This window comes from Dendrobates tinctorius, unplaced genomic scaffold (genome assembly GCF_039654945.1).
Source record: "Dendrobates tinctorius isolate UK_male_01 unplaced genomic scaffold, ASM3965494v1 ptg000211l, whole genome shotgun sequence".
In the NCBI taxonomy this organism is placed as follows: domain Eukaryota; kingdom Metazoa; phylum Chordata; class Amphibia; order Anura; family Dendrobatidae; genus Dendrobates; species Dendrobates tinctorius.
In genome coordinates this window covers 18950735-18978586 of record NW_027361878.1, presented here as the reverse complement: position 1 = coordinate 18978586, position 27852 = coordinate 18950735, and the positions used below count along the sequence as shown (strand labels likewise).

The 27852-nt window shown below is 41.0% G+C and overlaps 1 protein-coding gene across 11 annotated transcripts in view; it reads right to left on the bottom strand.

Moving 5' to 3' along the window:
• MARK2 (microtubule affinity regulating kinase 2) overlaps window positions 1–27852 on the bottom strand; it is a 190283-nt gene that overhangs the window by 73155 nt on the left and 89276 nt on the right. For all 11 annotated transcript variants that reach the window (XM_073554561.1, XM_073554569.1, XM_073554570.1 and 8 more), the window contains exon 2: window positions 5839–6036. In XM_073554561.1, coding sequence (XP_073410662.1) covers window positions 5839–6036 — 198 coding nt within the window. The remainder of the gene's footprint in view (window positions 1–5838; window positions 6037–27852) is intronic.

Sequence of the window (27852 nt, the reverse complement as noted above, 5' to 3'; positions counted from 1 at the left end):
GAAGTCACCCATGACGATCGTGGGCATGTCAGTTGAAAGAAAGTGAAGAAGCCAGGTAGAGAATTGGTCAATGAAGGCAGTGGTCGGGCCTGGAGGTCAGTATATGACTGCCGGTTGGAGGGAGAGTAGATGCGGACAGAGTGGACTTCAAAAGAGGGGAGGATTAGGGAGGGAAGAGGTGGCATTAGGTTAAAGGTGCAGTTGGAAGAAAGGAGAAGGCCCACTCCTCCACCATGTCTGTTGCCAGGGCGAGGAGTGTGGGTGAAGTGGAGGCCGCCGTAACACAGTGCGGCAGGGGAGGCGGTGTCAGAGGGTGTCAGCCAGGTTTCTGTGAGGCTGAGAAAGGCAAGATTGCAAGAGAGAAAGAGGTCATGAATCGCATGAAGCTTATTGCAGATGGAGCGGGCATTCCAAAGTGCTCCAAAGAGAGGGAGCAGGGGGTTGGGTGTCAATGGCACGGGTTTTACATTGAAAAGATTGCGGTAGTTTTTATTAGATAGGGAGCAGTAGGAAGGGGTAGTAATGGAGGTTATGAGCCGTGGGGGTCCAGGATTGGGAGATATGTCACCAGCAGTGAGAAGCAGAGAAAGGGAGAGCAGATGGGAGAAGGAGAGTGGGCAGCTTGCTTTAGGTTTCATTCGGACAGATTTGAGGTTGAGGAGCAGGTCAGCAGAGGAGGTCAGGTGGGGAGGAGGGAAATGGAGATGATTATATTTGGTTAGAGAGTGCTGGGGTTTGGGGATAACAAAGGAGAGTGAGGATTAAAGGAGCAAAAACTGTGAGGGCACATGGTGAAGGAGTAGGAGGGTGAATTGAAAAGCTAGATACAAGTAATAAGAAGTGCTTACTCAGCAGACATACCGAAAAGAGACAGGTACATAGTGTGGGGTCCTGACTCCTGCTGTGAATGCCGTTGTAATAACTGCATCTTCACAATACTTTTGCTGCAGTGATACTTATGCTGCAGGGAGACACGTGCCCCCTTAGGAGGCATCTGAATATATAGGACTGAGTAGAGGATCAGGTGAGAGAGATTGTGGGAACTGATTTGGGATAAATTACCAATTGCCTAGCACACCAGGGGAGGTTACACAATCAAAGGCACAGGGCCTGGCTACATCTATATGCTAGTAATACCTTGCACCTGATAACATCTATCCTGGCCCCAACATGGTGTTATCCCAGCATGCTCATGTGCTATCTGAGTGTCTTCCTGGTGCTCGAAAAATATGTTCGCGTCCCCGTGGATGCATGTCTCGCGGCTGATCAACAGCTGCAACACATGCAGGGATTGTCTGTCTGTTAGGCAATCCCTGCTTGCGTTGCAGCTGTCGAACAGCCGCAAGACATGCGGCCGCGGGGACGCAAACAGATTATCCAAGCACGCCGAAGACACTCGGTTAGCAACCGAGCATAGTCAGAAAACACCTCATCTCAGCATATTCTCTCATCACTAGTCATAGCTTCTCCTTAACAGAACATCCCTTTAAGGCATCACATAACACAATAATTAAGTGTTGTCAGAGTTTAGCAAGCATGCAATACGACTATTTGACTGCAGCATTATTTATGACCCTGCACTCTTCATGCTTCTATGGTAAGTACGGTTTCACATCCGTCTGCATGTAAACGCAGCTCATGACCACAAATAAAAACACACAATATAATCTTATGACTATTAAACACTGTACATGGGGTGGGCATTCTACATTGTGAGCTGGGAAACATCTGGTCTTCCAGGGGGAGAAAAAAAAAAAAAATCTGACTTTAGTCTGATTTCTGCAAACTCACAGAATGGAATTTTTTTTTTCCTCTATCTTATACGAGAAAATCAGATTGCACTATGCTCAACGCACTGATGAAAAGTTTTATCAGAGTGTGCTTTGCATAATAGGGACGATTCTCTGGGATGATAAAATATATGGTCGTTTCCACATGCCCTTCCTTACCCTAATAATCCACACTTGCTAGATCCCATAAAAGCTGGTTTTCCAACTGTGTGTAAGTTCACAGACAGTCAGATAAAAATCAATGCTTTTTTTCGCCATCCGTAGGGTTTGGCAGGAAAAGCACTGTCCGCAAGTTTTTTTCTTTACCAAAATTGGTATTTGATCAGCACATGAGCAATACAAACAGCTAGAGGCAGACTGAACAATCAGGACTCAGGCAGCACACAAAAGAAGAGAGTGGTCTAAAGCTGTAGTCACACATAGCGACTCAACAGCAATCCCGACAACGATATCAATGTGTCAGGATCGCTGGTAAGTCGCTATGTGATCGCTGGTGAGCTGTCAAACAAACAGTTTCACCAGCGATCAGCACAGCGACGCCGAGCGCGTCCCTTAGATACCCGATGTGTACGTTAGTTACCAGCTGATCGCTGGTCTCCCACCTGTCACATGCAGCGATGCGTGCTGGCCAGCGGGAGATCAGCGACCAAAAAAATGTCCAGGGCTTTCCTACAGCGATCAGCGATACCGGCAGGGGGGCTGGTCGCTGATCGCTGTCACACACAGCGATCTCGCTGGTGAGATCGCTGTTGTGTCACAAAACTTGTGACTCAGCAGCGATCTCGCTAACGAGATCGCTATGAGTGACGGGGCCCTTAGACTGAAAGCCAACGAAACCCGGAAAGAGAATGGGGTCTAGAGAGCAATTTGGACATGACTTTTGTCAAATAAAGACATTTGTCATGTATTGTTGTTCACCTGAGGTTGTATTTATGAAATTTTAAGATCTTTAAAGGGCATGATTTTTTTTCCCATTATGTTGTGATAAGTAAAACCATAAAATAAAACGCAAATATACTCAGTTTGTCTCATGACAATATGAAACTACTTGCCTCTTCAGCTAAATAGATCTGAAAGGCTGCCAAAAGCAATTTCTATAAACCTCATGGTATTCCTTTTTTAGTATACATTTATTCTTAAAAGTGCAAAGAACACCCTGGTTTAAAATATTTGCCCACGAGAGCTTACGGGCTCATAGGTCAGAGTTTTACTAACAGCAAAGAAGAAACACACTGCGTAATTTACTCTTGGTTTCCAGGATCTGTGACAACTAAGGTGGATCCATTATAAAACGGACTTTAAAAGTCAAACGGGACAGAGCCACACAGGTGACTATTCGGACATGCGGCTGTCCAGTGGCTTCTTCCCTCCTGTTCCAATGGAGTGGCAGCTCTCTGCCTGCATATATGGATAGAGACCAGTCAGATGCTGCCTGGGACCAGTCTGTCCGACTAGTATCCTGGTGGCTTTTAAAATATGTTTTTCTCCGAAACGTTGCAGCGTTTCAGTGTAATACATACAGGTGCTTCTCACAAAAATAGAATACCATCAAAAAGTTTATTTCGGTTCTTCAATACAAAAAGTGAAACTCATTATAGAGTCTTTACACACAGAGTGATCTATTTCACGTGTTTATTTCTGTTAATGCTGATGATTATGGCTTACAGCCAATGAAAACCCAAAAGTCAAAGTGGGCAGCAACTAACAGAATGGTTTTTAACAGGGAAAAATGCAAAGTACTACATCTAGGCAATAAAAATGAAAAAAGCATATATAGAATGGGAGTAATAAGGCTAAGCAACAGCACATGTGAAAAAGACTTGGATATACTAATAGATCACAGACTGAATATGAGTCAACAGTGTGATGCAGCAGCAAAAAAGGCCAATGCAATTCTAGGATGTATTAACAGAAGCATACAGTCTATATCACGTGAAGTCATTATTGCCCTCTACTCCTCTTTGGTAAGACCTCACCTGGAATACTGTGTCCAGTTTTGGGCACCACATTTTAAAAAAGACATCAAACTGGAGCAAGTTCAGAAAAGCGCGACCAGAATGGTGACCGGTCTGCAAACCCTGTCTTATGAGGAAAGGTTGCAGGATTTGGGAATGTTTAGCTTGCAGAAGAGAAGACTGAGAGGAGACAATAGCTGTCTACAAATATCTCAAGGGCTGTCACATTGTAGAAGGATCATCTTTATTCTCATTTGCAAAAGGAAAGACTAGGAGCAATGGGATGAAACTGAATGGGAGGAGACACAGATTAGATATTAGAAAAAACTTTTTGACAGTGATCAATGATTGGAACAGGCTGCCACGAGAGGTGGCGAGTTCTCCTTCAATAGAAGTCTTCAAACAGAGGCTGGACAGACATCTGTCTGGGATGATTTAGCGAATCCTGCTTTTGAGCAGGGGGTTGGACCAGATGGCCCAGGAGGTCCCTTCCAACTCTACGATTCTAAGATTCTATTATCTCAGTAAATTACAATTATAACACCAGCTTGAAAAAATTATTTTAAAATCCGAAATGTTGGACTAATGAAATGTAAGTTCAGTAAATGCACTCAATACTTGGTCGGGGCTCCTTTTGCATCAATTACTGCATCAATGCGGCATGGCATGGAGGCGATCAGACTGTGGCACTGCTGAGGTGTTATGGAAGCCCAGGTTGCTTTGATAGCAGCCTTCAGCTCGTCTGCATTGTGGGGTCTGGTGTCTCTCATCTTCCTTTTGACAATACACCCATATATTCTCTATAGGGTTAAGGTCAGGTGGGTTTGCTGGCCAATCAAGCACAGTGATACTGTTTCTAAACCAGGTATTGGTACTTTTGGCAGCGTGGACAGGCGCCAAGTCCTGCTGGAGAATGATATTTCCATCTCCAAAAAGTTTGTTGGCAGAGGGAAGCATGAAATGCTCCAAAATTTCCTGGTAGACTGCTGCGCTCACTTGGTCTTGATAAAACACAGTGGACCTTCACCAGCAGATGACATGGCTCCCCAAACCATCACTGATTGTGGAAACTTCACACTAGACCTCCAGCAGCTTGGATTGTGGTCTCTCCACTCTTCCTCCAGACTCTGGGATCTTGATTTCCAAATGAAATGCAAAATTTACTTTCATCTGAAAACACCACCTTGGGCCACTGAGTAACAGTCCAGTTCTTTTTCTCCTTGGCCCAGGTAAGACGCTTCTGCATTATCTATTGGTCATGAGTGGCTTGACACAAGGAATGCGACACCTGTAGCTCATGTCCTGGATACGTCTGTGTGTGGTGGCTCTTGAAGCAATGACTCCAGCAGCAGTCCACTCCTTGTGATTCTCCCCCAAATTTTTGAATGGCCTGTTCTTAGCAATCCTTTCAAGGCTGCGGTTATCCCTGTTGCTTGTGCACCTTTTTCTACCAAACTTTTTCCTTCCACCCAACTTTACATTAATATGCTTGGATACAGCAGTGTGTGAACAGCCAGCTTCTTCAGCAAATTACCTTTTTTGGCTTACCCTCCTTGTGGAGTGTGTCAGTGACGGCCTTCTGGACATCTGTCAAGTCAGCAGTCTTCCCCATGATTGTGGAGCCTACTGAAACAGACTAAGGGGCCTTTATACTTAGTCCTTTTTAAACACTTAGGAAGCCTTTGCAGGTGTTTTTTGTTAATTATTCTAATTTACTGAGATTATGACTTTTGGGTTTTCATTGGCGGTAATCCATAATAATCATTAACAGAAATAAACACTTGAAATAGATCACTGTGTGTAATGGCTCTTTATAATATATAAGTTTCACTTTTTGTATTGAATAACTGAAATAAATTAACTTTTTGATGATATTCTAATTTTGTGAGAAGCACTTGTAAATGCTGTGATCATGCAGCCAGTGTCTGATAAATGCTGCCCATGGATCAAGCTATATGTATCAGCTGTCAGGATCTCTTTCAAAACCTGATGAAAAACAAAAGTTAAAAAAAAAAAAAAAAATTGAACTTAAATACACATATTAATGAGACAGATTTTGAGATCCTACCAAATGAGAACCAAAACATTATTACCTCTTTTCCAGTTAACACATGCCGAGCTAGCTTGACCTTGGCAAAATTGCCCTTGCCAATGGTTTTCAGAAGACGGTAGTTCCCAATATGTGGCTGCTCATCTGCAGAGGTTGGAATGGAGGTGCGACATCTCAGCATATTGGGTTTGCTGTTGCCGCCCCCACTACTTGTCTTTGAGTCGCCGTGACCCAACGCAGGCTGCAAAAGTTTAAAAGAAAATGTCTGAGTCACCTTGCAACATAATACCACAATGGAAAGCTTTTAGGCAGACACAGATAATTTTTTCTACAGGTACGTGCACAAAAAAAAAATAACTGAACTGAAACACAGAAAGGCATAGTGATCATGGTCCACAGAAGATTTGTTAGTAATAACCCAAAAGCAATTTAAATATTACATTTCTGCTTTGGAACATGGCATATAATCAAGAGAAATGACATGAGAAATTGGAATTTATATATATATATATATACTAGCTGAAGAGCCCAGCGTTGCCCGGCCATAGTAACTAACTGTGGATAGTTATAACAAATTATAATGATTATATTACACATAAAAACATTTCACATCATATATTCAGCACTACAGATTTGCAACACAAATTAACTAAATGATTACCCAAGTATTGATAGTATTATATTTTCTTTTTTTTTTTTTTTTTTTTTACATTTTTTTATTGAATTTTCAAACTCAAACGTAAAACAGTACATGCCATCAATGCATAGTATTATATTTTCAACTCATTCAAGAGCCTTTTCATAAACATTTTTGTTATTTCCTTTCCGTGCAAAGATGAACAGATTTTTGGCATTTCCAACTCTTGAACAGGCCACGTAAACTTGATCATGAGAAAAGCATGGAGATTGCAAATCGATCCCTACTACTTTCAAGGACTGCCCCTGAGCCTTGTTAATGGACATTGCAAATGACAGCCGAACTGGAAACTGGAGGCATTTAAAATCATAAGGCAAATCAGATGGAATGAGTGGAATTCTTGGAATGAAAATGTCCTCATCTTTGGCACATCCTGTTGCTGAGCTGTGTATCTATTCCTATCCTGTGTGATACTGTGTGCTGAGCTGTGTATCTAATCCTGTCCTGTGTGATACAGTCTGATGAGCAATGTATCTAATCCTATCCTGTGTGATACTGTCTGCTGAGCAGTGTATCTAATCCTATCCTGTGTGATACTGACTGCTGAGCCGTGTATCTAATCCTCTCCTGTGTGTTACCGTCTGCTGAGCAATGTATCTAATCTTATCCTGAGTGATACTGTCTGCTGAGCTGTGTATCTAACCCTATCCTGTGTGATACTGTGTGCTGATCAGTGTATCTAATCCTATCCTGTGTTACCGTCTGTTGAGCAGTGTATCTAATCCTATCCTGTGTGATACAGTCTGCTGAGCCATGTATCTAATCCTATCCTGTGTTACCGTCTGCTGAGCAGTGTAACTAATCCTATTCTGTGTGATACTGTTTGCTGAGTCGTGTATCTAATCCTATCCTGTGTGATATTGTCTGCTGAACAGTGTATCTAATCCTATCCTGTGTGTTACCGTCTGCTGAGCAATGTATCTAATCCTATCCTGTGTGATACTGTCTGCTGAGCCGGGTATCTAATCCTATCCTTTATGATACAGTCTGCTGAGCCGTGTATCTAATCCTATTGTGTGATACTGACTGCTGAGCAGTGTAACTAATCTTATCCTGTGTGATAATCCCCCGTTACACACTGCGATATCGCTAGCAATATCACTGTAAAGTCACCGATTTTGTGACGTTACAGCGATATTACTAGCGATATCGCTGCTTGTGATACTTACCTCCGACCGGCTCCCCCGCTGGTTATCGCTGATCGCGCGAGACGCTACTGGACCATTCCTCGTTGTCAGCTTCCTGCGGCGCTTCCTGCTGTGGAGACGAGCGACGCGTGGACGCGGGCGGGAGGACGCAGGATCGCCGCGTCTGACAGGTAAGTAGCGATCCCCGTCCCCAGCGATGTCGCTGGTGAGATCTGCCTGAGTGGCAGCTCACTAGCGACCACCTAGCGATGCACCAGCGATCCTGACCGCGTCATATCGCTAGTCAGGATCGCTGGTGCATCGCTAGGTGTAACGGTACCCATACTGGGCTCCACCTGCAGTCTGTCAATTATAGAATATATATAAATATATATAGCTATAATAATAATATATACACAGATATATATAAATCTAGAGATATAGATATATATATATATATATATATATATATCTATATCTCTAGATTTATATATATCTGTGTATATATTATTATAGCTATATATATATTTATTTATATATATTCTATATCTATATATAGATATCTATATATAGATATCTATCTCTCTGAGTGTGTGTATGCATGTGTGGGTATCAAGTCACGCCTACTCCTCATAGCAACCAATCACTAAGCATCTTTCAATTCACCAGAGCTGTTTAAAAGATGAAAGCTGAGCTGTGATTGGTTGCTATCTGCAACAGTTTTCCTTGGAGACAGTTGTGGTAACTGAGGTCTATTATTCTTATCATTTCTATGGTGTTATCGTCCTTCTGTAAAGCTGGGATAAACACAATTAATTACCGTGCCAACGCAGACCACCCTCTGACAGACTGCAGGTGGAGCCCAGTATCACACAGGATAAGATTAGTTAGGCTGTGTGCACACGATGCGGATACAGTCATATGTAAAAGTTTGGGCACCCCTATTAATGTTAACCTTTTTTCTTTATAACAATTTTGGTTTTTGCAACAGGTATTTCAGTTTCACATATCTAATAACTGATGGACTCAGTTATATTTCTGGATTCAAATGAGGTTTATTGTACTAACAGAAAATGTGCAATCTGCATTTAAACAAAATTTGACCGGTGCAAAAGTATGGGCACCCTTATCATTTTCTTGATTTGAACACTCCTAACTACTTTTTACTGACTTCCTGAAGAACTAAATTGGTTTTGTAACCTCATTGAGCTTTGAACTTCATAGCCAGGTGTATCAAATCATGAGAAAAGGTATTTAAGGTGGCCACTTGCAAGTAGTTCTCCTATTTGATTCTCCTATGAAGAGTGGCATCATGGGCTCCTCAAAACAACTCTCAAATGATCTGAAAACAAAGATTATTCAGCATAGCTTTTCAGGGGAAGGATACAAAAAGTTGTCTCAGAGATTTAACCTGTCAGTTTCCACTGTGAGGAACATAGTAAGGAAATGGAAGAACACAGGTACAGTTCTTGTTAAGCCCAGAAGTGGCAGACCAAGAAAAATATCAGAAAGGCAGAGAAGAAAAATGGTGAGAACAGTCAAGGACAATCCACAGACCACCTCCAAAGACCTGCAGCATCATCTTGCTGCAGATGGTGTCACTGTGCATCGGTCAACAATACAGAGCATGCATAACGCCTTTTTGTATGACCAAACAACTCAATCTTTGTTTCATCAGTCCACAGGACCTTCTTCCAAAATGTAACTGGCTTGTCCCAATGTGCTTTTGCATACCTCAGGCGACTCTGTTTGTGGCGTGCTTGCAGAAACGGCTTCTTTCGCATCACTCTCCCATACAGCTTCTCCTTGTGCAAAGTGCGCTGTATTGTTGACCGATGCACAGTGACACCATCTGCAGCAAGATGATGCTGCAGGTCTTTAGAGGTGGTCTGTGGATTGTCCTTGACTGTTCTCACCATTCTTCTTCTCTGCCTTTCTGATATTTTTCTTGGTCTGCCACTTCTGGGCTTAACAAGAACTGTACCTGTGTTCTTCCATTTCCTTACTATGTTCCTCACAGTGGAAACTGACAGGTTAAATCTCTGAGACAACTTTTTGTATCCTTCCCCTGAAAAGCTATGCTGAATAATCTTTGTTTTCAGATCATTTGAGAGTTGTTTTGAGGAGCCCATGATGCCACTCTTCATAGGAGAATCAAATAGGAGAACTACTTGCAAGTGGCCACCTTAAATACCTTTTCTCATGATTTGATACACCTGGCTATGAAGTTCAAAGCTCAATGAGGTTACAAAACCAATTTAGTGCTTCAGGAAGTCAGTAAAAAGTAGTTAGGAGTGTTCAAATCAAGAAAATGATAAGGGTGCCCATACTTTTGCACCGGTCAAATTTTGTTTAAATGCAGATTGCACATTTTCTGTTAGTACAATAAACCTCATTTGAATCCAGAAATATAACTGAGACCATCAGTAATTAGATATATGAAACTGAAATAGCTGTTGCAAAAAACAAAATTGTTATAAAGAAAAAAGGTTAACATTAATAGGGGTGCCCAAACTTTTACATATGACTGTATATAGCGGATCCGCAGCGGATTTTACCGCGCAGAAACGTTGCATATCCGCATTGTGATGTACAGTAGTAGCCTTAAAATCAATGGAAAAAAAAACTGCTGTGCAGACGCTGCGGATTTTTCAGCACGGTTTTCCTGCGGTACAAAATCCGCAGCATGTTACTTCTTTTGTGCGGTTTTCCCATCTCCCCTGTCACCAAATCCGCAGGGGGAAAACCGCAATAAAACCGCAGGAAAAATGGAAGAAATCCGAAGGAAAAATGCAGGTCATTTGACCTGCGGATTTCTTCCATTCTGCGTGGAAAAATCCGCAGGGCTAAAAAGTCCATCTGCACTCAGCCTTACACTGCTCAGCTGACGGTAACACACAGGATAGGATTAGATACACGGCTCAGCAGACTATCATAAAGGATAGGATTAGATACATATATACATGCCACTGGACTACTACCCCTAATATGCCACATCATCCCGTCAGCCAGAGCCACCGGACAACTACCACTAATATCCCACATAATCCCGACACAGCCACCGGACTACTATCCCTAATAACCCACATCATCCCGTCAGCCAGAGCCACCAGACTACTACCCCTAATATCCCACATCATCCAGTCAGCCAGAGCCACCAGACTACTACCCCTAATATCCCACATCATCCCGTCAGCCAGAGCCACCAGACTACTACCCCTAATATCCCACATCATCCCGTCAACCAGAGCCACCGGACTACTACCACTAATATCCCACATCATGCCATCAGCCTGGGGTCACACCCAGAAAACAGAGTGGAACGGTCCTAACTTCCATACCGGGGATCCCTTTAAGAGAGGCCTGGCATCAGAACCAGAGCGCTGAGTGGATTTGCCCTGACTTCCATACCAATGATCCCTTTAATAGAAGCCTGGGGTCAGAATCAGAGCGCTGTGGGATTTACCCTAACTTCCATACCGGAGATCCCTTTAAGAGAGGCCTGGGGTCAGTAGCAAAGCGCAGAGGGGATTTGCCCTGACTTGCATACCAATGATCCCTTTAATAGAACCCTGGGGTCAGAATCAGAGCGCTGAGAGATTTGCCCTAACTTCCATACAGGAGATCCCTTTAAGAGAGCCTTGGGTTAGTACCAGAGCATTTGAAGGCAATTGCCCTGACTTCCATACCGGGGATCCCTTTAAGAGAGGCCTGGGGGTCTGTACCAATGCGCAGAGTGGATTTGCCCTAACTTCCATACCAATGATCCCTTTAAGAGACCCTGGGGTCAGAACCACAGAGCTGGATGGATTTGCTCTGACTTACATGCCAATGATCCCTTTAAGAGGGAAGATGTGCCTACGGGATGGAGGATGTGTGATGGGTATATGGACACAGAAGGGGGGATTCATTTCTGTTATGTGTTCTCTGCTCCTTTCTGGGGGGCAGACAATGGCTGGGAACTTATGTTCCCAGGGATGCTAGATTTCTCCCACCATGTCAGTGTCTGCTGAGGTGCTGTCAAGTGGGACAACTTGCTCGTAGCAACCAATCACAGCTCAGCTTCTTTTAACCAGCCCTGGTGAAATGAGAGATGCTTAGTGATTGGTTGCAAGGAAAACTGTTGCTCATACCAACCAATCACAGCTCAGCTTCTTTTGAACAGCTCTGGTGACATGAAAGATGCTTCGTGATGGGTTGGTGATACACATATATATATATATATATATATATATATATATACACACACACACACATATATACATACATACACAGTACAGACCGAAAGTTTGGACACCATCTCAATCAAAGAGTTTTCTTTATTTTCATGACTATGAAAATTGTAGATTCACTCTGAAGGCATCAAAACTATGAATTAACACATGTGGAATTATATAATTAACAAAAAAGTGTGAAACTGAAAATATGTCTTATATTCTAGGTTCTTCAAAGTAGCCACCTTTTGCTTTGATTACTGCTTTGCACACTCTTGGCATTCTCTTGATGAGCTTCAAGAGGTAGTCACCGGAAATGGTCTTCCAACAGTCTTGAAGGAGTTCCCAGAGATGCTTAGCACTTGTTGGCCCTTTTGCCTTCACTCTGCGGTCCAGCTCACCCCAAACCATCGCGATTGGGTTCAGGTCTGGTGACTGTGGAGGCCACGTCATCTGGCGTAGCACCCCATCACTCTCCTTCTTGGTCAAATAGCTCTTACACAGCCTGGAGGTGTGTTTGGGGTCATTGTCCTGTTGAAAAATAAATGATGGTCCAACTAAACGCAAACCAGATGGAATAGCATGCCGCTGCAAGATGCTGTGGTAGCCATGCTGGTTCAGTATGCCTTCAATTTTGAATAAATCCCCAACAGTGTCAGCAGCAAAGCACCCCCACACCATCACACCTCCTCCTCCATACTTCACGGTGGGAACCAGGCATGTAGAGTCCATCTGTTCACCTTTTCTGCGTCGCACAAAGACACGGTGGTTGGAACCAAAGATCTCAAATTTGGACTCATCAGACCAAAGCACAGATTTCCACTGGTCTAATGTCCATTCCTTGTGTTCTTTAGCCCAAACAAGTCTCTTCTGCTTGTTGCCTGTCCTTAGCAGTGGTTTCCTAGCAGCTATTTTACCATGAAGGCCTGCTGCACAAAGTCTCCTATTAACAGTTGTTGTAAAGATGTGTCTGCTGCTAGAACTCTGTGTGGCATTGACCTGGTCTCTAATCTAAGCTGCTGTTGACCTGCGATTTCTGAGGCTGGTGACTCGAATGAACTTATCCTCCGCAGCAGAGGTGACTCTTGGTCTTCCTTTCCTGGGGCGGTCCTCATGTGAGCCAGTTTCTTTGTAGCGCTTGATGGTTTTTGCCACTGCACTTGGGGACACTTTCAAAGTTTTCCCAATTTTTCAGACTGACTGACCTTCATTTCTTAAAGCAATGATGGCCACTCGTTTTTATTTACTTAGAATTTGTATTATGGCAAGAAAAAAGCAGCTAACAGTCTATTCAGGTAGGACTATCAGCTGTGTATCCACCAGACTTCTGCACAACACAACTGGTGGCCCCAACCCCATTTATAAGGCAAGAAATCCCACTTATTAAACCTGACAGGACACACCTGTGAAGTGAAAGCCATTTCCGGTGACTACCTCTTGAAGCTCATCAAGAGAATGCCAAGAGTGTGCAAAGCAGTAATCAAAGAAAAAGGTGGCTACTTTGAAGAACCTAGAATATAAGACATTTTCAGTTGTTTCACACTTTTTTGTTAATTATATAATAATTCCACATTAATTCATAGTTTTGATGCCTTCAGAGTGAACCTACAATTTTCATAGTCATGAAAATAAAGAAAACTCTTGGAATGAGAAGGTGTGTCCAAACTTTTGGTCTGTACTGTATATATATATATATATATATATATATATATATATATATATATATATATATATATATATAGAGAGAGAGAGAGAGAGAGAGAGAGAGAGAGAGAGAGAGAGAGAGAGAGAGAGAGAGAGAGAGAGAGAGAGAGGAGAGATAGATATACACACACACACATACATATTATATATATATATATATATATATATATATATATATATATATACACATACACACACATACATACATACATACATATATACACACACAGTATATATTCCAATTTATCATGTCATTTCTCTTGATTATCTGCCATGTTCCAAAACTGAAATGTGATATTTAAATTTCTTTTGGGCTATTACTAACAAATATGTATAATAATTTTTTTTTTAATGCCCCATAGTCCGGATATTGATATTACCTATTGTTATTTTGACTCCATTTTAAAATGTCCACCACCAAATGTGTCTAGTAATACTGCCTCAAGTGCTCCAATTCTTTTAGCTGATCTGTGCACAAGAGGAATCTGATAGAGCAATTGTGTCCGCTGGATGTGTTAGGCCTCACTAAGACGAAAGAGTTTCTTTTTACGAGAAAAACAGACCAAGTATCATCAGAATTTTGTCAGGTTTTTTTTTCAAAAATTAGAAAAAAAAAACAAGTTTCCCATATCAGTGAAAAACGGACAGCACATGGATAGGTTCTGAGTGTGGTTCAATTTGTTTCAAGGACCAACAGACTCTCATTTGAGTTGGATCTGACACTCTGATGAATATGGGATGTCTCTGCGATTTTACATGGACGAATAGGTCCACATAAAAAAAAAAAAAGTCACTGACAAGTAAACAGCCCCATAGACCATCACAGGTATGAGGTCTATCAGTGACAGATACAGATAGCACTTGCAAAACGGACATGTGAATGAGGCCTTAGGATGATCTAAGAGAGACTCAAAAACACTAATGTTGCCTTAAAGTGTATAGCAGCAATGTTATTTTAAGCTACTGCAAAGAGAAAAATTGATTTATTTTGCATATTCCAGGAGACAAACACAGTAGATAATTGGGGGGTGACAAGCCCCTTAATCAATTAACCCCACAGAATGTTGAAACACCCCTCAACGCAATTACAAAAAAGAAAACGGATATTCAGTCCTTCTTTTAGATGGTATTTAGTGGCCAACACCTAGTCATCAAATGCAAAAACTAGGTAGCCTGAAGGCATTATAGGCGTGAGATCTCCTTGTAGGATACATTTTAGGTGCTAGGTTTTAAACTACAATAACCAAGGCCATTTTTAGACCCAAGGTAATAAAGAAAAACTTTAAAATAGAAATGTAGAACATGTCTTGATACGGTTAAAGGGAGTGGGTAATCAGAAAATTATCTGTTGATTAAATTAAGATTTTATGTGCTATATTCTTATTTTAATTTTTCTTATTTAAAAAAAAAAAAAATCCTAAAATTTACAGTTCTGTGGCGGTCACTTTTCAGCAGTCTCGTTATCACAGGATTGCAATGAAAGGCAACACCATAGAGAACATAGGATTCACATCATTCATGATGGGCAATTGTTGTAGCTCACATCCTCCCCCCTGCCTGTACAGTGACCTCTGCACAGATGACAAAGCATGCCTAGAAAACGCTCCCAAAAAAAAAGCAACATACATCATCTCTAAAATGTTTCCTGTGATCCAGGCACTGCTATAAAGGAAATGTTTGAATGCTGAAAATCTTGTCTAAAAGAAATCTCATTCACACTTTGCAGGGAAAATACACAAAATTTTGTAAGGAATAAAAAAAAAAAATCTACTTTCATGCCTCAGATTAGATTTTCCATCAGTCGGTAAGAAACACAACAATTCAAGGGTGATCAGTGGACTCAGGTAAAGCCGGATGAAAGACAAGCCTGAGCAAGATATGTGATGGATTGGGGCTGGGCGTGCGTTTCCATAGCTCTTACAACCCGATAGATACTGAGCTAATTGCAAAGAATGAAGCAGCAGAGACAGATAGGAGGGTGGAGAGGAGAAAAGTTATTCAAGGTTGATCTCAATCCAGTCACTCTACTGTAGAGTGGCGCGTGGGCAGAGAATGTGGAGGAGGATCTGGAGGAGGGGAGACTTCCAAAGAAATTAGGAGATGCACAGAGGGGGAAAAAAAAAAAAAAAAAAGAGCCTACTAGAGTTAGTAAATGCTGGACACATGATTATAATATGTTCCATGCTCCAGGCGGTGCTCAGGATTCATCTAGTCAATTCTCTCTTTTGAAATGTAACATACAAGATTCACTTTAGAAGGATTACATATTTTAGCTTTTCTTTTACAAATAACTGAATAGTCAAGTTGTAAGATTCATTCCATGCTTTACTCTTCTCTACCACTTTATCCCTGACCTGTCTGGTGTGGTTTTTTTTTTTGTTCTTTGTGATGAAGTATCATACTACAGGGGGGCTCGAATACAAATACATGTCACAATTTTCAGATTTATATTTTTTTAATTAAAATTATAAAATCATGTATGATTTCCTTTACATTTCACAAATACTTGCTACTTTGTGTTGGTAAAGCACATAAAATTCCAATAAGATACATTTGTGGGTGGGAGTGATGCAAATTATCAAGGCATATAACTTCTATAATATATATTATATGCATATACATATAAGTATGTAAGTATGTATGTAAGCATGTATGTAAGTACGTACGTACAGTACAGACAAAGTTTGGACACACCTTCTCATTCAAAGAGTTTTCTTTATTTTCATGACTATGAAAATTGTAGATGCACTCCAAAGGCATCAAAACTATGAATTAACACATGTGGAATTCTATAATTAACAAGTGTGAAACAACTGAAAATATGTCTTATATTCTAGGTTCTTCAAAGTAGCCACCTTTTGCTTTGATTTCTGCTTTGCACACTCTTGGCATTCTCTTGATGAGCTTCAAGAGGTAGTCACCGGAAATGGTTTTCACTTCACAGGTGTGCCCTGTCAGGTTTAATAAGTGGGATTTCTTGCCTTATAAATGGGGTTGGGACCATCAGTTGTGTTGTGCAGAAGTCTGGTGGATACACAGCTGATAGTCCTACTGAATAGACTGTTAGAATTTGTATTATGGCAAGAAAAAAGCAGCTATGTAAAGAAAAACGAGTGGCCATCATTCCTTTAAGAAATGATGGTCAGTCAGTCCGAAAAATTGGGAAAACTTTGAAAGTGTCCCCAAGTGCAGTGGCAAAAACCATCAAGCGCTACAAAGAAACTGGCTCACATGAGGACCACCCCAGGAAAGGAAAACCAAGAGTCACCTCTGCTGCGGAGGATAAGTTCATCCGAGTCACCAGCCTCAGAAATCGCAGGTTACCAGCAGCTCAGATTAGAGACCAGGTCAATGCCACACAGAGTTCTAGCAGCAGACACATCTCTACAACAACTGTTAAGAAGAGACTTTGTGAAGCAGGCCTTCATGGTAAAATAGCTGCTAGGAAACCACTGCTAAGGACAGGCAACAAGCAGAAGAGACTTGTTTGGGCTAAAGAACACAAGGAATGGACATTAGACCAGTGGAAATCTGTGCTTTGGTCTGATGAGTCCAAATTTGATATCTTTGGTTCCAACGACAGTGTCTTTGTGCGACTCAGAAAAGGTGAACGGATGGACTCTACATGCCTGGTTCCCACCGTGAAGCATGGAGGAGGTGTGATGGTGCTTTGCTGGTGACACTGTTGGGGATTTATTCAAAATTGAAGGCATACTGAGCCAGCATGGCTACCATAGCATCTTGCAGCGGCATGCTATTCCATCCAGTTTGTGCTTATTTGGACCATCATTTATTTTTCAACAGGACAATGACCCCAAGCACACCTCCAGGCTGTGTAAGGGCTATTTGACCAAGAAGGAGAGTGATTGGGTGCTACGCCAGATGACCTGGCCTCCACAGTCACCAGACCTGAACCCAATCGAGATGGTTTGGGGTGAGCTGGACCGCAGAGTGAAGGCAAAAGGGCCAACAAGTGCTAAGCATCTGTGGGAACTCCTTCAAGACTGTTGGAAGACCATTTCTGGTGACTACCTCTTGACGCTCATCAAGAGAATGCCAAGAGTGTGCAAAGCAGTAATCAAAGCAAAAGGTGGCCACTTTGAGGAACCTAGAATATGACATTTTTAGTTGTTTCACACTTGTTAATTATATAATTCCACATGTGTTAATTCATAGTTTTGATGCCTTCAGAGTGAATCTACAATTTTCATAGTCATAAAAACAACGAAAAAACACCAAGAAAAAATGTCCAAATTTAATTTATTAGCAACACATATATGAATAAATAAACTGTATATATAAAATATATGTATGTATACATGTATAAGATAAAATATATGGTAATGGGGTAAGGGGGTCAATGCCAGAGGGCACAACCGGGGACCAAAATTAGCAATAATAAAATTACATATAAAGACAAAAAATTCATAAATAAATGGGTTCACTGCATGAAAAATAGCTATATATATATATATATATATATATATATATTATTGATATAATAATTGTGTAACAAAACCGTATATTAGAGTATTAAGATAAGTGAATATATATAAAATATAAAAAATATATTTATATAAATATATATAAAAAATATATAATATATAAAGTGATAAGATCGTGGCTCAAACAAAAAACAAACTCTGTAATATTGTGCTCATAATTAACAAAGTGACACGCAAAATTACCCAAAAATAAAAAGTGAGAAAGGAGAAATAATGAACACTGTATGCAGTACCTTTATGCTGCAAGGGTCCCCGAGATGTGCCAGCCCCGACGCGCGTTTCGGCGTACCTTCGTCAGGGGGCTGACGAAGGTACGCCGAAACGCGCGTCGGGGCTGGCACATCTCGGGGACCCTTGCAGCATAAAGGTACTGCATACAGTGTTCATTATTTCTCCTTTCTCACTTTTTATTTTTGGGTAATTTTGCGTGTCACTTTGTTAATTATGAGCACAATATTACAGAGTTTGTTTTTTGTTTGAGCCACGATCTTATCACTTTATATATTATATATTTTTTATATATATTTAAGTGATAAGATCGTGGCTCAAACAAAAAACAAACTCTGTAATATTGTGCTCATAATTAACAAAGTGACACGCAAAATTACCCAAAAATAAAAAGTGAGAAAGGAGAAATAATGAACACTGTATGCAGTACCTTTATGCTGCAAGGGTCCCCGAGATGTGCCAGCCCCGACGCGCGTTTCGGCGTACCTTCGTCAGGGGGCTGACGAAGGTACGCCGAAACGCGCGTCTGGGCTGGCACATCTCGGGGACCCTTGCAGCATAAAGGTACTGCATACAGTGTTCATTATTTCTCCTTTCTCACTTTTTATTTTTGGGTAATTTTGCGTGTCACTTTGTTAATTATGAGCACAATATTACAGAGTTTGTTTTTTGTTTGAGCCACGATCTTATCACTTTATATATTATATATTTTTTATATATATTTATATAAATATATTTTTTATATTTTATATATATTCACTTATCTTAATACTCTAATATACGGTTTTGTTACACAATTATTATATCAATAATATATATATATATATATATATATATATATATATAGCTATTTTTCATGCAGTGAACCCATTTATTTATGAATTTTTTGTCTTTATATGTAATTTTATTATTGCTAATTTTGGTCCCCGGTTGTGCCCTCTGGCATTGACCCCCTTACCCCATTACCATATATTTTATCTTATACATGTATACATACATATATTTTATATATACAGTTTATTTATTCATATATGTGTTGCTAATAAATTAAATTTGGACATTTTTTCTTGGTGTTTTTTCGTTGTTTTTATTTTAATTACCGAGTGTCCTTTATTATTCCATGAGTGCTACGTTTTTATTATTATAACATCTTTTATTTGCACTTTTTCCTTGAGTTTATTTTAATTTTCATAGTCATGAAAATAATGAAAACTCTTTGAATGAGAAGGTGTGTCCACACTTTTGGTCTGTACTGTATGTAGACCATTTATAATTCGTGATGGATACAACTTTCCTCCCTAACGGAAGTCTATGAATCTCCCCTTGACTCATGCTTAAACTATTCATGTGGTGGCTGTAAAATACATATCTGAAAACTGAGCAGTATCCCCAGCAAGATGGGCACCCATCATAATCATGTATACAAAATAAAATTAAAAAGAAAAAAATTAAAAAAAAGAAGGACTAGGGAAAAAAGATAAAAATCTAAGTTTCACTATCTGGTTTGAATTGGCAAACCAGAAAAATATAGGCGATACATTCCCTTTGGGTTTAACATGTTGTGCACCAGTAATGCAATATTTGACTGAAGCTTTGCATTTATTTGGCGGTCTGCAAATAAGCTTATAAAACAGATTTCTTTGTCTCTTGGAGCACTAAATCCCTTTAAAGGTCTTTTTAAGATGTAAACTGCAAATCTCCCCCCGCTAAAGCCTCTTAAAGCTCGTTGATTCACAACATTGTGGCTAATATAAAGTAGCAGAGAATCCCATTACAGAAGACGCGCTGTAAAGCCACTACAGACCTAGAGGACTTGCCTATCACTGCTCTCACTGTTTAACCTCAAAGGGGTTTTTCCTAGGAAAGACATTTATCACCTATTAAGAGGATAGGTGATACAGGTGTAATCACTGGGGACCACAGCGAGCACAACAAAGTGGATCCCAAATCCCCATTCATCCTCCTCACTGTGGCTGGGACAGAATAGAGTGCTATGGATATGATGACGGCTGTTGCTCCATTCATGGTTAATGATACACACTTAATTGTGCCGTTTTCTAACCAAAAATGCACCTTAATGAGAGTCAGTCGACTGTATGACTTATGTGACTAGTCATTTACTGGCCTGACAAACAAGGATGTGAACGTAATAATCACTCCCCAAGCAGTGTCACGTTATCGGCAGAGATAAATACGTATCAGGTGATTGCCAATAGGTTTACATCTGTGGATAACTGAGAATGAACATCCTTACTACTGACAATTAATAAATGGTGTACTCGTCTAAATGTATCATTAGGGACTGACGGAGAGCTTAACACTGTACTCCACCAAGACTGGCAGTCCTGTAGACAATGAAAGGACTGACTGTGTTCATCCAAGATCAATCCTGGTGATTTGCATTGCAGTCTTGCAGCGCTGGAGTCCTGGGTTCGAATCCCACCAAGGACAACATCTGCAAGGAGTTTGTATGTTCTCCCCGTGTTTGCGTGGGTTTCATTCCAAAGACATACTGATAGGGAATTTAGATTGTGAGCCCCATCGGGGACAGTGATGATAATGTGTGCAAACTGTAAAGCACTGCGGAATGTTAGCGCTGTATAAAAATAAAGATTATTATTTATTAATCCTGACCTCAGGGAGGAGAAATGGGGGGCCACCGTTTCAAGATCAGTGTAGTTTCCAGCATTCAGACAATTATCACCTATCCTTTCATAGGAAAACCCCTTTAAGACCAGTGTATTTACTACCATCGTAATTACAGAAATCCATTTTGCCAATTAATTCTCAGTGCAAACATTAGCGGCTATAATTGTGATGTCAATGCTGGATTCACAAATCCACTTTTCGTCGTCCAAGTACGCACCGCGATGCAAGGATTGGCCACAGGTCTACACACCCAAACTTGGCATAATATATACCCTATGGGGGCTGTTGTGTTCAGGTCGTGAGACCTGCCAACAGTCTGTGAACTCATGGTCCATGGCACACGATCCTCTGGATGCAGCCTAAAAGAAATACAAGCCCTTCCTTTATACTTTGCCTCTCTTTGGCTATGTGCACACAGTTTTTTGGAGGAGTTTTTGTAGCAGAAGCTAAATGAAAACGAATCTCAAAGCTCCTCGAAGACTTAAAAGGGTAGTCCCATCTCCAAAATCCTATCCCAATACGTAGCAGGTGCTATAATAATATTAGCAAATAACCAATTCAAAATGTAGTACAGTTCTTCTGATTGACTATGTCACTTACCCCATGTGCAGGGCATTGTGATAGCTTAGGTATCCATGGTTACGGCCACTCACATAGCAACAGTGGTCATATCCATGAATACCCACGCTACTGCAATGGCCTGCACATTTAGTTAGTGACATAGCGAATCAAAAGAACTATACTACATTTATAATGGGCTGTCTTTGCTAATATTTTTATTATTACACTTACTCCATATTGGGATAGGATCTAGGAGATGGGAAGAGTTTTTGCTCAGTTTCTGCACCAAAAAGTCAACAAAAAAAGACAAGGTTTGCAAATACCCTTAGATAGAAAATAATCAATTTTTCCCTCCACAAATAGTGCCATGTGTATCTAAAGGCTGTGCGAGTGTAAAAAGCAGAACTGCAACACCAACCACAGCCCATGGGCACGATATGTGCTGTTTCTGAAAGGAAAAAAAAAAAATATATAAGAAAAAGATAACTTTTCTAAATCTGAAAAACAAATCCATCATTGAAGACTGAAGAAGAGGAGCAGAATTTCTCAGTACCTCACTTGTTTGGGAACAGAAGATACGACAGTCGTTCAAGGGCATCCTCCATTAAATATCCTCCGTATACCCCCGTTACACAGAATGGTCAGAATCTCTACTCTTCAGTGTCCAAGTTCTGCTTTGAAAGCTCAGAGGGTAGGCTGGCACCTAGAACACACCATGTGCTCATGCCCTTTCAATGGCCAAAGTGGATCCTCAAAACAGATGAGAACAGGATATACTCAGTCTTACGGATCAGAGACATAGATTAGTTTTTAAAACTGATATCTCTGATACTCAATCAAATCCACAAAGTGCTGAAGACTGACTGCAGCGGCGCGGAAAGCAGGAGAAGACTGCAGATGGTAAGTATGAGACTAAGTGGAGGGGGGGGGGTGTTACATTAGTAGCACCACTCTGATGCTGCAATTTAAAAAAAAAAACGCTTGAGTGGTGCTTTAAAAATAATCTTTGAAATATAATATTACTAGCTTGGCCCATGTGAAATTTTCACACATTGGTCGTCGGGGGCGCAGGCAATTTCAGAAAAAGGAAGCTGGTAAAATATAAATGTATTTCATGAGCTGCTGGACACAGACAGGTATTTATATATGTAGATTGGTAATACAATAAATTGGTTTGCTAAGTAGAGGCCAAAAAAGGTCTTCCGGATGAGGTGCCACCTGCAGGTCATTGTGTCTTTCTGCAGGATTATGAAAATAAATGTTTAAACTGTATTTAGTGATAAAATCGTGGATGTGTGGTTTGTTTGGCTGTTTTCTTGCTGAAGGGGGCAAGTTTACCTTTCAAATGGTGTATCGTGTGTGCGGGGCGAAGTAATCAGCGAAAAAGCAGTGCATGTATACAAATGTGTTGGTAGTGTTCTTCGGCGTACTGTGGTGCCACCTGCAGGTCATTTTTCATTACTGCAGATTTATGAAAATTAATGTTTAAACTGTATTTTGTGATCAAATCGTGGATGTGTGGTTTGTTTGGCTATTTTCTTGCTGAAGGGGGCAAGTTTACCTTTCAAATGGTGTAACATTTGTGTGTGTGGGTGCAAAGGAATCACCCAAAGACAGTGTTTAGAAATAATAGAATAGATTTAAAGGAACTAGTAAAAGTTTGCAGTTACTCTGACTGCAGATTAATGGATCCAGTGATTTTCACACTTTCGGCCACATTCCAATTAGACATATCCAGCTCATCTAGTTGGCAAGTGACTGCATATATGCAAATCGCATACTTGCGGTCACCTGCTCGTCCTCTCCCGGCATTGGAGAATCCTGACACCGTGCCCACTGTGCTCGGTGAGCATTTACAAGTCTGCAGTTACATCAATTGACTGCAGACTTGAACCGTAAAGCCTGGACAACCCCTGTAACACAATCAGCATCTGCGCCATTATTTCCAGGAACATGAAAGAGACCATGACAGAACCCGATAGACATTATTGACTCATGATGGCATCTATTGGTCAAAATTGCAATCAGTCATGTGACGGACCCGTCAAGTGCAGTTGCTTCTTGTTATAAGTGCACATGTGAACAGAGCCTAAGGCATATCAGGAGTTTTTCAATGGCGTATAACTACCCATAGCTTGTTATTAAATATCAAAATAATCTGCAATCATTCTACTGTTTTCCTCCACTAATTGTTCTCTGGGTGTAGCGGGGGGAAAAAAAACTATTAACAAAAAAATCCCAAACCAACCTTATTTGAACTCCCATAGCCACAAAATAAGACTTAAGAGCAAAGATTTACTGATATACCATTCTTCATGAAAGCACTGTCCAGCCCTAAGGAAGAATTTCACTTCAGCCTTCCTGGAGCAAACTATTACTACTAAATAAAAGTAGAGATGTGCAAGTGTGCTGATAAAAGCAGCCCGCTCCGGCATAAAGACGTTTCTCCATTACCATAAGGTTCTCGCCAATACAAAAAGCTGGACCCGACATGTTTATTCCATTAGCGAGACGGCCACAGGGCTCATGGCTGACGATTTATATGGAGCCATGAACATTCGCATTCAATACAAAATAGACTGAGAAATACAGAATGTCTATGCCTCAGTAATAAAGGCTATACCCAAGGATTAATTGTTACGCCACGTTCTGGCCGCAGGGGTGGACTATAGAATGTGTCCGGTGTGCTGATTTGGAGTTGGAAGTGGCCCTATTACCTCTTGGGCTCAAGGGTGATTTATGCTCTAACTGATCGGATACGAGATCATCTGTAGTCTTTACTAAACGTATCCGATGAATCTATACTGATCACAGGCAGGTTGATATGATCTGAATGTTTAATGTAAAACCAAGAGGCACAGATGCTCCACTTAGCTCCCTCCTCCCACATGGCTGAAAATCCCAAAGTAGTGCTGGCATCTATCAGAAAGCAATCAGTTGTTGCATGCCAAATTGGGCTTTTTTTCCCCCTTCCTTCTTCTTCTCTGGTACCAGATCCATCTCTTTTTATGGATAACCATGGAAACCAACGCATTTCTCAGTCTGTGTTTCATTTTGTGTGGGTGTATGCAAGAGGGTTGTGGGGACTTAGGATTCATTTAAAGCAGGCAGCTACAGCTTCACAGTGGGGATAGTCCGTGCGAAATTACATATCTGTACATAGATTCATAAAATTTATGAACAAAAAAACACAAACCATTATCTGTTACAACTTAGAAAGTAGTAATTGATCGTTATGCTATATTTATCAAAACCGTATTCTGAGGATTTCTTTATTAAAATTGCTTAGTCTAGAAGTAAGAATGAGGGCAGCTCATGCAGGCAGCAGGGAAACCAAATATCCCTACCTTGCAACAGCCACCATCACGATATCTTGCCACAGTTATAGTGGCTGGTGGAAGCCCATTTTCATGTGTGCTTATCCTCGCTCTTCCAGCCTGTTCTGTATAGTATTACTTACGAGCCAGGCCGCTTGCTGCTAGTGCTACTGTGAGCAGCCTGGTGGCCTAAACGTGTTACCACATACTGCAGCATCTCCAGACTTGTCTCCCATTCAGCACATCTGGGACATCATTGGTTGGTAATTGCACAGGGAGCTGCCAGCAGCGGACCTTGATGATTTGCCAAAGTGCATTTAGAGCAGCAGAATATTCCCCAGACAGCCATTAACAGCCTCAATTTTTTGACTACACGTACCCCATTGACATTAATGTGTGAGTCTTATCCAAAATACCATAAAAAGGTGAATGAATGTTGCATTTTTTCCCCTCTACAGGGACACTCAATCCATAAGTATTTTCTTTTTTGGTTTTGTTTATCTGAACTAGCCCATTGACTAACATTGGTCAGTGTACTGTCCATGAAGTATTCATTTTACACACTGACCGCAAACGTATAAAAAAAAAAAGGGCACAAAAAAAACAAAAGCAAAAAAAACAGGCATCTAAATCAGTCCTAAGGCCAGCTTTCTACATTAAGCTCTTTTTTTTTTGCATGTGAAAATAAGGTCAATTGTAACTAGTATTTGGTAAGTGGTAATTTTCCCAGGGTCTCTAGTATGCAAAAAAATATGATAAATATTTCCTGACTTACCCTAAGGCTACGTGCACACGTTGCGGATTCTGCTGCGGATCCGCGGCAGATTTAGCTGCATTGTACAGTACCATTGTTTTCAATGGTAAACTGAAAAACGCTGTGCACGTGCTGCAGATTTTTCCGGGCGGATTTGCTGCGGGTTCAATTCTTTGTGCGGAATCCGCAGCGGTTTCACACCTTCTCTATTGTAGAGGTGTGAAACCGCAGAGCTAAACCTCAGGCTAATCTGCAGGTAAACCGCAGGTCTTTTGACCTGAGAATTTACCTGCGTATTTTTCCAAATCCGCAGCACCTAAAACTACGTGTGCACATAGCCTAAGGGCACAGTCAGACGACTGTATAAATCGGACTGAGATCAGAACACAGTGCAGGGACTGGCCGGTGGCTCTCCCAACCTGAGTGTAACATCTGCATAGAAATAGCTGTCACGCTCGGGTCAGGCGAACTGCCGGCCACTGCATTCCAATCTTAGTCTGATTTATACGGCTGCCTGACTGCATCCTAACAAACAGTCAATGAAAAACAAACAGCACCAGGATGCAACTAAGATGCCAGCAGTGTGTGAGTTTTTCACAAATCAATATTCTTAAAGAGATCCGGTCATCAATTTTTATATCAGACACATGGCGTGTATATAAAGGTGATTTAATGCTGACTAAGTCCTTATCTTTCGAGACATAGCTGACATTTTATGCCAATTAGCTGCAAGTGCAGTGGGAGGGACAATGCACGTACAGCTCTCCTGCCTCTCACCCTAATGCTTGACCGCTGCCAGACTCCTGTCTTACTGATAGATGACTGAAATATGAGTGATCTAGTGAGAAAAAAAAAAAGTCAAGCAGCAGTTGGGGAACAGGGAGAGAGGCGGGAGAGTTGAAAGTGCATTGTCCCCCTCACTGCACTTGCTGCTTATTAGTATGCAATTTTAACTATGGATTTCTCTAAAAAAGCAAAACTGATTTCTATAAGGGTATGTGCAGACGATTAGTAAGTGATGCGGGTTGGATGCTGCGTACTTGGGCAACGTCCAACCCGAAGCGTGCAAATGTTACAGCATATTGGATGGGATTTTAAGAAATCCCATGTTCACTACGCGTCCAGAGAATGCCGGGGCTCACCCACCGAGACGAACCTGCGGCGCGTCTCTCCAGACTGCAACATATCGATTTCACCCATTCAATACACTGGACGAGGTTAATCCGCACAGTTCAGGGAACACATGCGGATTCACCTGCGCTCATTAGCCGGCAGCACTTCGGATGCAGTGAACATGCTCTGCGTCCAACGCGCTGCCAGTTCCGGATCGTCTGCACATACCCTAAAGAAAGGTTAAGATTTACTCAGCATCACAACACCTTTATATGCATGCCATCAGTCTGGAGTATAAAATCCTGATGACAGGCTCTCTTTAAATGGGTCATTTTGATCTGTGGCTAAAAGATCTGAACCGCACCATAGACTTTAATGGCTATGCTTTTTATGCCTTTTTCATGGATCTTCTAACAGAGATAAGTCGCACCTCAGGGTCCCTTACCTACACATTTAAGGCATATTGAGAAGTTGCAAAAGAAACTGAGTGCATGTTATGATCCCTGGATATCACCTGCCGGATCTACACCAGTGGCAGACTTTATAAGGTTGTAACATAGCAATAAAATAGGAAAGAAACCGGGAAGGCTACTGAAAGAGGTCATTATAACGCTCCCATATTTACAAGATGCCAATCCATTTATAGGTATATTATAAATTTGCTGATTAGTGCACAAGTGTAGGTTCACCAAAGGTGAAGTTGTATTGTACAGCATTTAAATAGTAGCGCCCACTTTTTCGACATAGGGTGTAATTTCGACGTTGCCAGATAAGTAAGCTGTAAAGAGTACACAAATCTGATTATTTTAATCCAAAAATAATTACATTTTCCAAAAGACCAGCGAGAAGCCAACCATGAAACAAGTCTAGTTTCCAAAGGAAGTAGTAGTATGTGAAAACTGTTCTAGTCCACTAATAGCAAATCATTTACCGACATACATAAAAAAAAAAAAAAAAGAATGGTTCAGCAAAGTCGGTGGTCTACAGCCCCCTCTCCCCCCCAGTATAAGCATAGCAAGTCAAAGTCTGTAGTTATACACTGGTAGACCACAGTTTGCAGCCCACTGATCTAACTATAGTCTACGGCAATAATTGAGATTTGTAATGTCAGGAGGCTTAACCTTCGCCCACTGCTGAAAACCTTATATTAAAGATATAATCCAGGCATATGTTACACATGGTGAAAAT